Source organism: Penicillium bovifimosum, assembly GCF_028826915.1.
Source record: "Penicillium bovifimosum strain IBT 22155 chromosome Unknown utg000007l_segment0_segment0, whole genome shotgun sequence".
Classification (NCBI taxonomy): Eukaryota; Fungi; Ascomycota; class Eurotiomycetes; order Eurotiales; family Aspergillaceae; genus Penicillium; species Penicillium bovifimosum.
The window spans coordinates 677,966-693,457 of NW_026622716.1; the positions used below are offsets into that span (position 1 = coordinate 677,966).

The 15,492-nt window shown below is 51.1% G+C and overlaps 5 protein-coding genes across 5 annotated transcripts; 2 read left to right on the forward strand and 3 right to left on the reverse strand.

Annotated features, from left to right (window-relative positions):
* Nucleotides 1-1,361: 1,361 nt before the first annotated feature.
* N7515_009170 (uncharacterized protein) lies at nucleotides 1,362-4,592 on the reverse strand (the record flags this gene model as incomplete). The annotated part of the gene is made up of 1 exon (XM_056669914.1): nucleotides 1,362-4,592. One exon carries the CDS (start codon nucleotides 4,590-4,592, stop codon nucleotides 1,362-1,364), a length of 3,231 nt encoding a protein of 1,076 aa, XP_056517713.1.
* Nucleotides 4,593-4,945: 353 nt separating this feature from the next.
* On the reverse strand, nucleotides 4,946-6,583 carry N7515_009171 (uncharacterized protein; the record flags this gene model as incomplete). Its single annotated transcript, XM_056669915.1, has 2 exons — nucleotides 4,946-6,096; nucleotides 6,277-6,583. The coding sequence occupies 2 exons, from the start codon at nucleotides 6,581-6,583 to the stop codon at nucleotides 4,946-4,948; spliced, it is 1,458 nt and encodes a 485-aa protein (XP_056517714.1).
* Nucleotides 6,584-7,480: 897 nt separating this feature from the next.
* Nucleotides 7,481-9,970, reverse strand: sip5 (Sip5p; the record flags this gene model as incomplete). The annotated part of the gene is made up of 3 exons (XM_056669916.1): nucleotides 7,481-9,005; nucleotides 9,098-9,546; nucleotides 9,599-9,970. The coding sequence occupies 3 exons, from the start codon at nucleotides 9,968-9,970 to the stop codon at nucleotides 7,481-7,483; spliced, it is 2,346 nt and encodes a 781-aa protein (XP_056517715.1).
* Nucleotides 9,971-10,974: 1,004 nt separating this feature from the next.
* N7515_009173 (uncharacterized protein) lies at nucleotides 10,975-12,534 on the forward strand (the record flags this gene model as incomplete). The annotated part of the gene is made up of 1 exon (XM_056669917.1): nucleotides 10,975-12,534. One exon carries the CDS (start codon nucleotides 10,975-10,977, stop codon nucleotides 12,532-12,534), a length of 1,560 nt encoding a protein of 519 aa, XP_056517716.1.
* A 141-nt stretch (nucleotides 12,535-12,675) lies between these two features.
* Nucleotides 12,676-13,569, forward strand: N7515_009174 (uncharacterized protein; the record flags this gene model as incomplete). Its single annotated transcript, XM_056669918.1, has 4 exons — nucleotides 12,676-12,895; nucleotides 12,989-13,264; nucleotides 13,356-13,462; nucleotides 13,519-13,569. 4 exons carry the CDS (start codon nucleotides 12,676-12,678, stop codon nucleotides 13,567-13,569), a joined length of 654 nt encoding a protein of 217 aa, XP_056517717.1.
* Nucleotides 13,570-15,492: the final 1,923 nt, after the last annotated feature.

Sequence of the window (15,492 nt, forward strand, 5' to 3'; positions counted from 1 at the left end):
TGGAGAAATGGAGAATTCTTCCTCTCACGCGGTCGCGAGCGGGTCCAGTGAACTGCCAATCACAGCAGCGGAAAAGGTCAGTGCTTTTTTTTATTGTCTTGGGTTCTGTATTGTATGTATTGTATTGTGACTGTATTTTTCTCACCAGATCCCACAAAGCTGAAGTCTGGTCCTCTCGCAAGCCCCAAGAATGATCAGATCCTGGGGTAGTTCCAACTCCAAGGGTTGTTTAGTTAAATATCAAACCCAAGGGACAATTGCCGGCCTCGGCATCCGAGCCGGATGAACCTTTCGGTTATTATTACTTGTAGTAGTCCCCTAAAGTAGAACATCAGCTGTTTTCTCTCGATTCTCACTATGCAGTAAAACCGTTGCGGCGTGCATCTAGGTTTTGGCCAACAACCTTTGTGAAGGCACTTGGTTCCGGGAAAAGGGAAAAAAGGGGAAACAATGATACGCTGCTTGATCGTACAGGCTGCAAGACACCGAGAGGCAGTACGGATCCGACTCTACGTCGTCGAATGAGATGGAAATATTGAGATCACCAGAACCAAGACGGCAGTCCGGCATTTTTCTTTTCACCCCACGTTTTCGTCCAGTCCGGGGGAAAGCCGAGTCTGGACGCCACAGAGTCTACTGGGGGGATTGCGCCTCTTTTCAAGGGTCATGGCGCATTGCCCCTCCAAGTGGGGAAGCTCTAACGATTGTGATGATGAGGGGTATTGAAGCCCAGATCGGATCAGAACCGAGTTGGAATTGGCGAGTTCGGGAGTCCGAGAGGGAGAGGTCCTACTGTAGATCGACATGTACCTTGTATGGTATTTCCGTAGATGATACAGAGAACGGAGTATGCTCGGAGGTTGGGGGTTGCCACTGGGGATTTGCTGATCTGCAACTGGAGTACGCCCGGATTGACATTTCTAAATCCATTGAGGTCGTTGATGTCGGCGGATATGATCAAAACTGGGGTAATATCCACAAAGAGACGACGGCGCAGCCTGGAATAGCTCCTGATTACGGTGGAAGATCCACCATGTGGACATAGTGGCGAAAACCATCTGCGGCTGATCAGTGAGGTTCAAAGATGCCGATACAACAGTATCCTGTAGACTAGGGAGCTGAGTGTACAGAGCCATGTCTGGAATCCTACTGTGTACACATTGCCTACATGGAGGAGACAATTGGGTGAAATCATTACATCGTTTCATATCACCTGGTGATCTAATTGCATGCCTGATTCCCCCTGCCTAGCCAATAGTTGGCATAAAGATCATAACTCCAAGCCACATCTGGTATCGAACAATCAAACCGGGAAATAACCCCATGTGAAGAGTACAAAATAAAACAGGACCATTGTAGTCCTAAACACCACCACGGCCCATCCTCTCGATGGAGCTCATGATCCCGCGACCGGGAGTAGGCATCGCAATGCCGGACTTGCCACTGCTGTTACCGCGCGAATGACCACTGGGAGCACCAAATCGAGGGATTCGCTTTTGTGCGGCAGGAGGTCGAATACTCCCGGACACGGAACGACTGACACTGCGACGGAAGTCATCGGGCGTAACTTCACGAGATGGTTGAGCGGGCTCATCAATGTGGTCGTTGCGTACGGAAGATGCGACAGAGGTCTCGCGGTCTCCAGGTTGAGGTGATGGGGGGACCTGTTGCATGGCCAACCACTCATCAACAGCAGCAACGAGTTCGCCCTTCTCCGCGCGTTCAGTCTCCAGATTGGCCCGAATTTGCTCGGTATCCTCTTTCAGAGCAGCCATCTCCCGCTGCAGACCCTTGATTTGGGCCTCCATGACCCGCTTCTCCGCCTCGTGCTTGTCGTTCTCGCGACTGACGAGGCTGGCATCGGCTGCGGCCATTGAATCAGATTGCGCAGTATCACGTTCGAGGCGAAGTTGTTCATTCTCCTGGCGGGCGGCAGTGAGCCTCTTCTCTGCCTCACGCAATCGCTTCTCCCAGCGAGATTCGTAGCTCTTCTTCAAGGCTGCGACCTTGGTCTCGTGTTTGCCTTTGTAGAGCACGTGGAGTTCACGAGCGACCTTCTCAACCGCATCTTGAACTTCACGAGCAGTATCCTCCGTTGAGTTGGAAGACTGGTGAGAGGTGCCAGATTTACTGCTGCTGGACACAACTGCAGCACGCGCGGCGGAAAGCTGACTCTTGAGTTCGACCATCTTGCCTTCCAACTTCTCCCTGGCCTTTTCTGCCTCCTCTGCCCTTTGACAAAGACGCTCCCGCTCCCGCTCCCCTTCCACCAATTCGGAGCGGGCGGACCGCAGGACGGTCTCCATCTCCTGTATTCGGCGGTCCCACTCGGCATGCTCCATCTCTAGCACCTCTTTGCTAGCGGCTTCATTGCGGACTTCTTCCAGAGCTTCACCGACACGTCTCTCGGCATCTGCCACTGCCTGCTTGAGGCTGGCAACTTCCGCCTCCTTGCCGCTGAGATTGGCCTTGAGAGACGATATCTCAGACAAGAAACCGGACTTGAGTGACTCCAACTCACGGGGGGTGACCGTGGGAATGGAACGGGGGGTGGGCGCAGCCGGGATATCGAAATCCAACAGAGATGACATCTTCCCAGGCGATCGAATAGACGGCCGGGCAGGTCGCATGGGCGACCGCCGAGAGGGAGAGAAACGAGCGCTTTGCATGGACTGGCGAGGGAAGAAGTCCATTTGATCAGTGAAATCGAGCAAATTGGCAGATTCGCCTTGATTATTCATGTCGCGAGGACCTCTAGGTCTTGGCGTAGGTGATCCCATCGGCGAGTTCGCATCGAGGTAGGCGCTCGCCTTGTACGCTCTGCGATTGGTGTTCGGGGTAGTCGTGTCGATGCTGCGTCGATGCTCGTCCACATGAGAAGCTGGGCCAACACTGCCGCGCATTGACTTCATTGGGGACTGGGCGCGGAGTTTCGCAAATGTAGTCAGATCTGGCACGGCTGAGAATGTGCTCAAGCAAGTATCATCCATCGAATCATCGACCATCGAGTGTTCGTGAGACTGGGTGGTATTCTCCTTGTCGCCATCCTCCCGGAGCACTGTGCTCATACCCTCATTGCGCTTGTCATCCATCATGCTGTTCTCAATCGCCGATCGGTCCGATCGGTCCTGCACAGCATTCGCAGCGGAAAGGACGCTCTGGTCCTGAAGCAGACTAGGTTCCTCTTGGGCATCAATGTGAATCGCCAGTGGCTCTGGTCGGCTCATCATGCCCTTCTTATGGCGGTCATTCATCTGTAAGTCGTCCTCAAGATCTTGAGGTGTTTCATCGTACGATCTTTTGCGCGGAGTTGCCGCAACCGAGCGCCGGCCACCCAGACCAAGCGATCCACGAGAGATTTGGCGCGGCTTCTGAACATCAAGGGAACTCTCCTTGGGACTGGACCGGGAAGACGAATTAGGTGCTGGAACAGGTGAAGAGTACTTGGATTCAGCCGGAGGCGTTTCCTGCGATTGTAGCTTCGGAGAATCCACAGTGTCCTGTGCATCTTTGCGCATGGGCAAACTCGACTCAACCGCAGGGCTGGAGTATGCAGGCTTCACCGGTGATACTTGATGCATGTCCGGAGAATCAACAATGTCTGGTGTTTCGGCGCGGATAGGTGAACTAGGTGCCGCAGTAGGTGAAGGGCACTTCGCAACTACCGGCGAGTCGTGTTTCACATCATGTAGATCCGGATCCTCAGGCGTTACATTCCTTGCCTCATGGCGAAACGGAGAACTGACGGGCTCGGGTAATGGCCGCGCTTTGAAGATTGGCGAGTCATTTTGCATTTCGCGCAAACGATCCAAGTCGACTGTCTCATCTCGCGCATCAGGGCGGAACGGGGAGCTGGCCGGCTCCTCTAGAGCCAGCCGCCTTCCCAGGCCAGGCGACATAGGCTGAACCTCGCGCAGTCCCTGGAAACCCACCGTGTCTTCTCGGGCATGGGGTCGGAACGGAGAACTTCCCTCGCCCTCTCCCTCCAATGACTCAAGTTGTGGGTGAGGTAGTGGCGATGAACTTTGCTCCTCATACGTGTTGTGGGACTCGACAGGATCCGCGTCGGCATTGGGACGGAAGGGAGAGCTCATCGGCTCCTCCAGGGCCAGACGTTTGTCCAGTCCCGGTGACATGGGCTGCACCTCACGCAGCGATCTGAAATCTACGGTATCCTCTCTTGCACTAGGACGGAACGGAGAGCTTTCTGGGCCCTCTTCCTCTAGTGCACTAAGTCGTGGGTGGGGTTGAGACGAGGCCTGTCGCATCTCCCGTAGTTTTTGGAAATCCACCGTATCTTCGCGTCCATCATACTGAAACGGTGAGCTGGCACCGGGCTGATATGATTCGGCATCATTTATATCATCGTTTTCGTGCTCAGGTTCGTTAGGGTAATAGTCCTCGTTTTCGTTATAGGCGTTCGAACTCGGTGCGGCACGGCTTGCCCATTCTGGCTTCAATGGACTTGATGGTGCAACTTGCTCTAGTGTCCGATCAAGGGTCTTGTGAATAAAGGGTGAAGAGTTCGCCATCTGGGATTGGGCGCGTGCGTTCTGGTAGGAGGGAGAGAGGGGTGAGAGAGGATTTGACATGGCGAAAGTAGGATGAGGATGGGCAATAGCAAAATTCGGTCGTGAGTGATCGTCTCTGGTGAGGGGTTTACTCTCTTCAACCCCAGAGTTATTCGTTGGGCAATGTCCGAGCAAAGTGTTGGGTAAGGTACTGTGTAGAGCAGAGTTTGTGTATACAAATTGGAGTTGCCGTGTTGACGTTGCTGGGTAAACAAAACTAGTCCCGATTGGGGAAGGTGCATCCAGACTATCTAATCACTCGTCCGACTAACAACGATGTACGGAGTACATCGGACATCGGACATACTACAGTCTACAGATATCTTTTCTTGATTGTGGAGAGATTTCGGCAAAAAAAATCAAAGCTCTATTTCTTAATGCGACACTGCATCTGTCCCAGCATGTGCTTCATCTTCACCACTGACAATGATATGGACAACATCATTGTGATGCTGCTCTGGCACAGCAACGTAAGGAAACGCTGCCGCAGAACTAACGCTTGCTGTGGTGTGTATGTTGCGCTGGATAAACCACAGTTGTAAAGTCCCAATCAAAGCAACGAGACTACTCCCCCACCAGGCAAGAGCGGTGCATCCAATCTTCGCCCCAGTACTATAAAGCAAACCAGCAATTGGAGGAGCGAGAGTCCTGGATGCAGCTCCCGCGGAAGCAGCGAAGCCGTTTATTTTGCCCATGACAGAAGCTGAGGGACTAGCTTGCTTGATAAGAATCAAAAGGATAGGATAGTCGATGATGGACAGGGTGTTGCGAACGATTAAGCAAGTGAATATACCGATATAAACGAGGGGGCCCGACAGAAAGACCAGAAACGGAACCATGAAGTACGCAATTGGATGAAGTACCGTAACGACGATGAAAAGCCGCCAAATTCCCAGATAATGGGCCAGCACGGGAAAAACGATACTTTGTATCACAAGAGCGATGATACCATCAGTAGACATGATCACACCCACAGTTCGAGTCGAAAGACCAACGCCGCCTGGAATATTGAGAAGTGAGTGGTTTGAGCTTGGAAAGTCTCCCAACTTCGTATCCTGCAAGAAAATTGGCAACAGATGGTCATATGTCATCGAGTGATAAGTAAAGATAGCCAGCGCGATCACAAACATGGTGACACGCCAAGTGAAAGCCTTGGGTTTCGGTGTTTTCTTCCACGCTGGGGACGAACCATCGAATTGCACGTTCCAACTCTCATCAGTGTGCAGGTGGACTTGATTGAAAGTCCCGTACGACTCCGCTCGCAGGTCCGCGCTAGCATTTGCGGTTGCGCCGGATGTTACCAAATGCGCATGCTCCGCTGCGTGGTCAGAATGCTCATGGAATATTCCCGGCTGCATGTCTGGATGGGTTTCCTCGAGGAGCAGCCAGCTGCTGATGATGCTTAGGAGAAGTAGAATAGAGCAAACAAGGTTGGGCAGAAGATAGGGGAACTTCCCAAAGAGACCATCAGCCGGAAATAACGAGGGAAACCCTTCAGCGGGTCTTGCACATAAGCCTCCAATAGCTGCGTATAGTTAAGTTAGCGTTGCGGTGTAATTAGGCCATATAAAAGCTATTCATACCTGGTCCAATGATCGTTCCAATTGACCAGACAAAGGGCATGATGGCATATGCTCGAGCTAGATACAAGAGAAATTCTTAGCTTCGCTAGGTAAACACTGAAAAGATAAGGCAAAATACTCACGCTCATGCTCAGGTCGCTTCACAAGCTCACCGACCATCGTCTGGATTACCCCGATGTTTCCATTCAGGGCTCCACCAAGGGCTCGACCAGCGACAGCGACCCAGAAATTAGGAGCTAACCCGACCAAGATCAAAGAGACCATGGTGCCCATGGAGCCAGACAAAAGAATCGGCTTCCGTCCCAGGCGGTCGGAGAGACCACCCCAGAACATGCCAGTCAAAGCCTCAGCGAGCGAAAATGCCGAAATCAAAACACCAGCATAGAAGGAAGCATTGTTGCCGTCGCCCATGTGAAAATCCTTGACCATCACCCATGAATAAGGGAAGATAGAGGTCAAGGCGATGGGCTCTGCAACACGGCATATTGCTGTGAATGCGTTAGATGAGCAACAAGCCTGGAAGATGGAGGCTTACCTAGGAGAAAGAGCTGTACTGTAGGAAAGCTATCGAAGGATGAATGGGAACTTGCTTGTAGGGTCAATGCCATAGTCCTCTCGTAGTAGCCAAAACCTTGCGACCCACTATCTCCTAGTCTCGAGTGATGTCCTTTGCTTTTGTGATATTCGGGGAATTAAAGAAAATGAAAGAAAATAGGAGATTTTTCGACTTTTGTTTTCCTGGTCTGTCACTAAGATATAGTGTAAGTATGTAAGTATGTTGTTTCCGATGGGACGAGATGGAGGATAAAAAATTGAAGAGAGACGATCTAAGTTTGAGCGAACCTTGGAAAGAGCGAAGTATTTCCTTTTTGGGATGATCGGAAAAAAGCTTCGCCTCGGCACAAATCGGCCATTACGCAGTATTGTGTAGTGTCCATTGTTACATAGAGTCAACCTCAAGAGGCATAAAATAGTAAAATAGTGTAAACCGGACTGATGTGCACAGACAGGTTATGGCATCAGGCATAAACTGAATCTAGACTGTTGCACGAGATCAAACGTATCAATCGGATTTGGATGCCAAACAGAATTTCTATCCGTGACCAGAAAGTAGGAAAGGGATGCCATAGGAGCCGATGTAGATGGAAAACGAAGAAAGAAGTAGAGCGATGAACAGAGATAAACAGCAGAAAAATGCCTTTGTCACCACCGATCCCCTGCGCCGGCTAATTCAAACGTGCCATGCGGACCGGATTGTGTCTAGATACTAACCAAAGTAAAGCCAAAATGGAAAAAGGGAAAACAAAAATAGACCACGTCGGATCTTCATGAGGTAGCCTCCGGATTCGTGGGGGAATTGGTGATTTCGACAGAGCGAGTCTCAAGTTCTTTGGGAGGGATGCCGGAGTTACTGTGAGTCTCTGTATGAGACTCGACAATAGGCGTCGTTTCGGAATTCATTTCCGTCGAACTTTGATGAACCGATGGAGCTGTACTCGAGGAAGTGCCCTCTGTTAGTTGCTTGGTTGAGGTATCCTCGACGTGTTCCACAGATTCATCCGTCTTTTCCTCATCTCCAATAACGGCAGCCAGACTGCGGAAATTGAACATGGGCTCAAGGGAAGTATTGTTGCCCTCTCCAGCACATTGACCGCATGTGCGATCCTCTGGAGTAGCTTCCATAACAGAGGAGAAAGACGAGGAGGCACTGGAGACATGCCGCAAGTGGGATGGCCGTAAAGACTCGGACTGATCCGCTGGCTCAGCCGCTTGTGTGGCTGAATCGGGCAGCGAGGGGTCCTTCGGTTCTTCTGTGGTTGACGGTAGTGAGCGATCGACCCCCTTCCCTTTGCTGCCAGCAGCGATCTCTTCACCAATGGAATTCTCCTCTTTGACGGAGGAGTTGACTGCTTTGGCCGAACTGGACTCGCCAAGGACATCCAAAGCGGAGGTGCTAGCATTATTGCTGTACAATCCAGTCTTGCGCGCCACCTTGTCTGCCTTCCTGGCCTCCTTTTCCTTTTCCTTCTCCCGTCTTTTGGCCTCCTTTCTTGCCTCTTTCTCTTCCCGTCTAAGGCGCTCATCTTCGCTGGCCAAACTCAGGCGAATAGCTTCCATCATCATCATTTCCTCAAGATCTTCAAATCGATTACGCCTTGAGCTCGTGCGAGGCGCGGCCGGATTGCCCGTTCCTTCTTCGGTAGAGGCGGAATCGGTGTCTTGTCCAGCTGCTCGGCCGGTCCGATCGGTCCCAGTGGTGGTACGTTCCGTCAGAAAGGCCAACGCATTGAGAGCGGGCGAAGCAGATCGGCCGCTATACCCTTCTCCGCCGGTGGCTCGTCGCATCCCTCGCCGTCCGATACCGAACCCACGCGAGTCACTGCCGGATGCGCTAGGGTTGATCAGGTAGGCTGCAGTGTGAAGGGCAGTCGCTGCCGCAGACCGACGCGCGGCGTGGGCTCGTGCATTCGATAATTTGGTGGCCCAGTCTGGCCGAATCCGATCAGTCGTAACAACCGAAGGGTCAGTTGTGGATAGTGAGGTGGCACGGCGGCGACCTGGCACAGGTGCGGTGGCAGAGGACAACGAGGAAGTGGATGATACGGGAGAAGCGAAACTGGGCGAAGGTCGAGCACTCGGGTCCGCCATATAGGTCAGACCTCGGCGGAAGGGTGGAGATACATAGGTGACGCCAAACTCTGGCTGAACACAGAAGGGGCATGCCGAGGGCTCAGAAACCAACTGTGACTCTGTCGACTCGGTCTGCCCCCCCTCAGCCGTCGGGGCATTCTGATCCGGCTCTCCATGCTCTGGGGGTGCGGATCCGGGCGCTTTATCTGAACAAAGCATTCTGAGCAAATAGGTTGATCGCAGCATCGGGTATGGTTAAGGTACGGCGGATAATATAGGAAGCAGATAGGACATTCGCTTGCATCTTTGTACAAGTTCACTTCAATAGGCTGCCCGTTGACAAATGGATCATTGGGGAGCTGAAACTCCCGGGGAGTTAGATCTGTCTGAGAGTTATGCTTGGAGGAAGTGGTCAGAGCGGCCAAGGTCTTGGCTCTCGTCCGGAAGAGAGGGGAGGCCGATGTGCCGGATGCGATCGGAGATGTGGAGGGTAATGACTGAGGAGGGTTAGGTGATTGGGAAGCATCTGAGTTATAAGACTGTGATCTGGAAGTGATGGGCACTGTCAAGTGCTGAATATTTGCGGATTCGGTAGGAGCCCTGTTGTCTGTGCTCCTGGGTAGTTTGTACTCCAACTCCGGAGGGATCTCGTCGGGAGGAGGAATGGGCATTCCTCGGGCAGCCGCCATAAGCTGATGCTCAGCCCATGACGACGAAAAGTCATTGAGACCTCTCCAAAAGGGAGCCAGTCGGCGTTCAATCTAAGCAGTCAGCCTTCGAATTCCGCATCGGTGGGAGTCCCGGTGTACCTACCATCAGCTGGCGCACCACTGCCTTATTGAAATCTTCTGTGCCCACGTACACGCCTTGAGTCACAAGATAACCTCCATCCACATGCTCCTCCTTCATACTGCGCTCCCTCTCTTTAAGCCGGGCCACCCGCTCCCGTTCTGCACGGCGAGCCTCGCGCTCCTGTTTTGTCTCTCGCCGATGTTCTAATGTGGACACATCTCGGTCATGACTGCTGCCGATTCCGAGAATCGACAAATCAGGCCGACTGCCTCTGGCTGATCGCGAGCCTTGATACGGCCGACCTGAGGCATCGGGAGCGCCCGCAGAGGATTGGTTACTTCGACGACTCGACGGGGCTGTGGAGCGCGACTCCTTCGTCTGGGAGTTCCCCATATTAGGAGTGAGATGATGAGGGGAATGTAAAGTGGGCGAACGCGTTAGGATCACGGCCTATCAGGCCAGATAGGGTCGAAATGGACCAAAAAAGGTCTCCGATGAAGGTAGAATGCGAGGAACAATTTAAAGAAAGAAGATACAGGGGAGGTCAAAAGAGAGACATGGAGATGGGGGTTGGAGATGAGTGAAGGAAGAGGAGTAACTTTAGGAGCGGGGGTTGTGATCTGTCCGGAGTAACTGGGGAAGGGAGATCGGTGAGCACTTGACTGGGAACACCCACGAAGCCGAGGAAGATAAGGAAGAAAGTGATCAAGAGATTTATTCAAGTGTGAGAATTACTGAGAAAGACAGAAATCATAAGAAATCATATCGGAAGTGGCGGATGTTATTTTCCTGGGATTATTGAAAGGTCTGGACTTTGGGAGAAACACTCAGCTGAGAGAGCTGAACAGCTGAACAATAAAACGGACAGGTCAAATGAACTAGTTACTGTAGCTAAGCAGTGAAGCACCCCTCTTTTTAGTGAGTTCTCAATATTTAGGATCTTCAGTTGATCTATCGTCATGGTCGTGTCACGAGACAACTACGCAGTACATGTACATCGACAACTCCACTTTGCTCATAAGTCCACAGTCACCAGTGACAGAGTCAAGCTAAGCCTGGACATGTCAGGATATTTCTCTATGCCACTTTGCCAGATGCCAATGAAGTATCAAGTACCTAAAACACTGCAGTGATAGGCAAAAGAAAGGAAGTACTGGGTACTTGCTGAAAGCGGAACTGGAGGCAGAGTCAGGCAGTCAGGCCAGAATCAGGCCGATAACTGATCTTCCACCTCTGGATGACGTCTGGCCAATGGTCCCTCATTTCCAAAAGGCGGTGGCATAAACCTAACCTGGGTCAGGTCTTTTTGCCTAAAAAAAAAAATAAAAGATCGGAGAGCGGCGTTGAAGCTCTGGAATTATCCCAAACCCCATTACCTTCAGGTCACTTCCCTGGCAATGACTGAATCGACCAGGCTGCATATCACTCCTTTCACCCCTGAGATCCTTCCATCTGTACTGCCAGCATCCGTTCGCAGCTTGGCTACAGATATTTCCTTCCACGAGATTACCACTTTCCCAGAGAATAACTACGGATACGTCACTCTGCCAAAAATGGAGGCAGAGAAGATCAAGAAGAAGCTCAATGGGTCGATTCTGAAGGGCAAGAAATTCAAAGTGGAGGCGGCCCGTCCTTCAAAGAGACACCGAGAGGAAGAAGATGCGGTGCCCGAAGCTCCTTCAAGCGTCAAGAAAAAGTCCAAGAAGTCCAAGAAACAAGAGCCGGAAAATGGTGTTCTGGATGGCTTTGAACTCCCAGCAGACCGGAAAGTGAAGAGAGGTTGGACGGAGACTAGCGATGCCAAGCAAGAACGACGCAAGTCCGAAAAGAAAGAGAAGAAGGACAAAGAGAAGAAATTGCAGCCGAAGTCCAAGTACACCGACAAATCCGAGTGCCTCTTCCGAGCAACGATCCCGCCCAACCGGGCATCCGACCTAGCCCCCGATGACAAGAAAGCAAAGAAGAAGAAGGCTCTCAAGGACAACGTTGTTCATGAGTTTGCGAAAACGGTGACGCAGCCAAGCTTCCTGCGCACTGCAGAGGAAAGTGCAGTGCCTACAGCTACGTTTGAGGAAGGAAAAGGCTGGATTGATTCTACGGGGAATGTGAGAGAACCTGCGAACGAGAAGATCTCCAAGGACAGTTACCGGCCTGGCAAGATTCCAGGAGCCAAGGAGAAGCGCCCGACTAAGTCGGCCGCAAAAGAGACGAAAAAACGCCCGACGAAAGAGGTCTCTCCAGAGGTCTCTTCGGAGTCCGAAGATTATACCTCATCAAGTGGCTCGTCTTCGGAGGAGATCAGTGTTTCGGAAAGCGAAGTAGATGAGGGGAAAGAAGACGATGCCAAAACACAACTCCAACAAAAGACAGCCAAGTCGGAAAGTGACAGTGATGCCGACGCGAGTACCCACGACAAGACACCGAACCCTTCAGCCTCGGCCGAGATGGCCATTGAGCCTGTGCAAGAGGTAGAACCGGACACACTTGTCAAGGAAGTCCACCCCCTCGAAGCTCTTTTCAAGCGAGCTGCCCCGACGGCATCCGATGATCAGCTTGCGCCAGCGGCCGAGACTGGCTTCAGCTTCTTTGGTAACGACATTGAATCCGAGGATGAGCCCCAAGTGGCCGAGCCTCAGACACCATTCACACCGTTCACGAAAAACGATCTGCAAAACCGAGGTCAGCGCAGTGCAGCTCCCACCCCCGACACCACTGCTGCCGCTAGGCACATGACGTGGAACGAGAGTGATGGTTCGGATGACGATGTGATGATTGACAGTCCAGTCACAAAGTCTCGCCTGGCAGATGGTGAAGAAAAAGAAGAAACCGAGTTCGCGAAATGGTTTTGGGAAAATCGTGGGGAGAACAACCGTGCCTGGAAGAAGAGACGACGTGATGCCGCCAAGGAGCAGAGACAGAGAGATAACCGGAAAAAGGGACTCAAGGGGAAATCGTGAATTAGTCTCGAACATAGAGGTGACTGGGAGTGTGTATCTAGACTGATGTGATGCTTTACATAACGAGGCTGCTAGTAGCCTACAGCTTTCAATCACATCAATATAACATGTAATCGAGCTAATTGCCTCCAGAAATAGCAAATGAATACCGAACAGGCCTCGACATCTCGGAGAGTCGGAGGATACGCGTTGCGTATCGGTCATGTGACCCAGTCCTCCGTCATCAAAGCCGGCCAGATCAGATCTGTCGCATCGTCAACTGCTTTGCCCAGGATGGTCTCTGCCTGGTTCTCACGCAGCAGCCGACTGCTGTTGCTTCTCCTCACAGTTTTATCTCTCACCTCACTGGTAGTGGCATCTAGTATGTGGTCTCTTCCCCAAAGCTTCAGAGTCCCTGGGAGACCAAACTCGCGAACCTCGTCGATATCTTGGAACTAATCTTCTATATTTACAGCACCAACCTCGTTCTGCAAGTGCACCTGTTTCTCAAACAGCACCATCATCCCCCTCAATCCCGCCAAGTCCGAAACCTCCTCTGGCATCGACCACGTCCTCTTCTTCGAGCGCGCCTCCGTCACCTCCGAACTCGAGCAAGCCGATGAGCACACAAAACGAGGCCAGAAATATCGATCATTAAATTGCAATGATTGCAACCGCAAGTTCTGTCTCGACTACGAGCTACCGACGTGCAAGGGCGCTAAAGAGGAAGATGTGTACACGACTTGCTTCCGTAAGTGATACCCCAGCAGCGGACTAGCAGGAATGGACTGTCCTGTCAGTCCCGGTATATTGCACAATACTGACGTATGGTATGAGAACAGAACGAGACTCACGAAAAGACGAGGCGGTGGTTTTTATTTTCATCATTGCGACGGGTGGCCTACTGGCCTGGGCTGCCTGCAAGCCCTGGATCGAGCGATACGTTGAGGTAAGGCAAATGGGTCATATCTTGTTTATGGGAACTATTTCTAACCATTGATCTAGGCTGCACGAGAACGCAGGTCGTATATTCCTGTTGCTGAACCTGATCGCTGAAAATCTAACGAATCTGATTTACTCGAGCTGCAATATACCCCCTAGACAATTCCATAACTCGTGTTGAACATACGAGATCATCTGATCTAGATGATGACATTGGGAATACTCCGTACCGAGATATACTGTGTCACCATATAGAAATTGTAGATCATCATAGTGCATACTCCAATATTGGTGGTAGATCGATGATATACTATCAGCTTATTGGAATGCCTACTGTGGTAACACAGTACATGTCTAGGGATTATCATATTGACTTGTATCGTTCAACTTATATTAACTCCTCTAGCGCTCTTGGCTGTGATCCAATCGTCATTAAGCCCACTTCGCTACGGCTACGGCCCACGTTTGGGCGGCCTAATAGGGCCCGCTCAACTGTTATATTTTCAAGCTGGTAAATGGAATCCGATATAGAGTTCGAATGGAATAGTCAATATTAGTCATCAGCATAAACACGTGGGGAATTGCTTACTAAGGACACCCCAACTTTTTGCTAACTAACTAACTAACTAGTTAGGGACACCCCATCTTATGTCATCACATCCCAACTCCCTAACTTTAGTTACCCCAGCAATTGAAGTTGATCACACGCGATTTTCATACGGTTAAGATGCCTTAAATAGTATACAACTTGATTGGAATCATTATACCTTACAGGACCTGATTGTGTGCCCAACTTCCCCACAGTTTGAGCACATAGGCGGCGTCTTTTCCTTCCCAGTTGTAGTCTTGTTACCTTGTACACGTGAAACACCTGAATCGCCTGATCTTTGGGCCTTGGGTATGGGTAGCTGAGGTCCGAGTAGTAGTAGATACTCTAAAGTGTCACTCGGTGATATGTTCTGCCTCCAAAATGGATGAATATCCGTTCAAACAGGTTGCTTTACCTTAGTAGCCGGGCGATTCGGTGGGCAAATTGAAGGCGGCGAAGGCCCATTGTGATAAAGGGGCAAGCGGTGTGGCTCTCTGAGCAATATCCACTTGGTCGTGCAGAAAATTGAGCCAATAAGATGAGGTTTGGTTACATAAGGTGTTGTATTAGCTAAGAAATGGGGTATCCCTAGTTAGCAAAAAGTTGGGGTGTCCTTAGCAATTCCCAAACACGTGAGACATCAGGAATCCAGCCCGAATATCATATGAGACCCTGGCTTGAGTCTCAGGCAGCCACGCACCTCCACAAAAATCTTATGAATCAACACGTCCTTCGTGAGTATATCAATAGTCTTCCATGATGTCTGCCGCTTGGTGGCCAACGAACATTATAACATATCAGAAGAAAGACGACTTATAGGAGACCCTGCTGACTCCAGATATCCTCGGCAAAACTTCTCAGCTCTTGCTCGGGTATCACTAAGTCTCTCTCCAGGGGCTGGTGAGGAGGACGGTCAACAACCTTTTCGAAGGGTAGATCGAGCTGTGTAGTAGTCCTAGTTGTGCCATTCATGTAGGACTCTCCGGTAACTGATGCCGTGTTATTCGTTCGAGATAATTTGAGGAATGAAGTACAACGCGCTGAAAGAGAGGATGACCTTGTAAGGACGCCATATCCTCGGGGAACAACTTCCCATTGGTGCAAAATGATCTCGGGATTTTCTCGTTCAATGCTGATCGTAACCACAAGTTTCACAGATGAGGAGGAAGTCTCAAGCCAACCCCGAGCATCAAGAGCAAGTCGTCGCGTAGACTCTGACAATCCTACTTCCACCACAAAACTCAGCCTTGTATTTGCCGAAGCCGGAGCCCAGCAGCAGTCAGCCTCCTTTTTCCAATTCCCAATCTTGACTGTTGTCGAACCGAGAGGCCTCATGTCACGATGGACGTTCATCGCACGCAGCTCGAGAGAGATCAGCGAATAAAATAATCTTGTTGCAAGTTCGTGTGCAGGATTTGGCTTGACTTTCGCGATCAAGATTCCCGTTT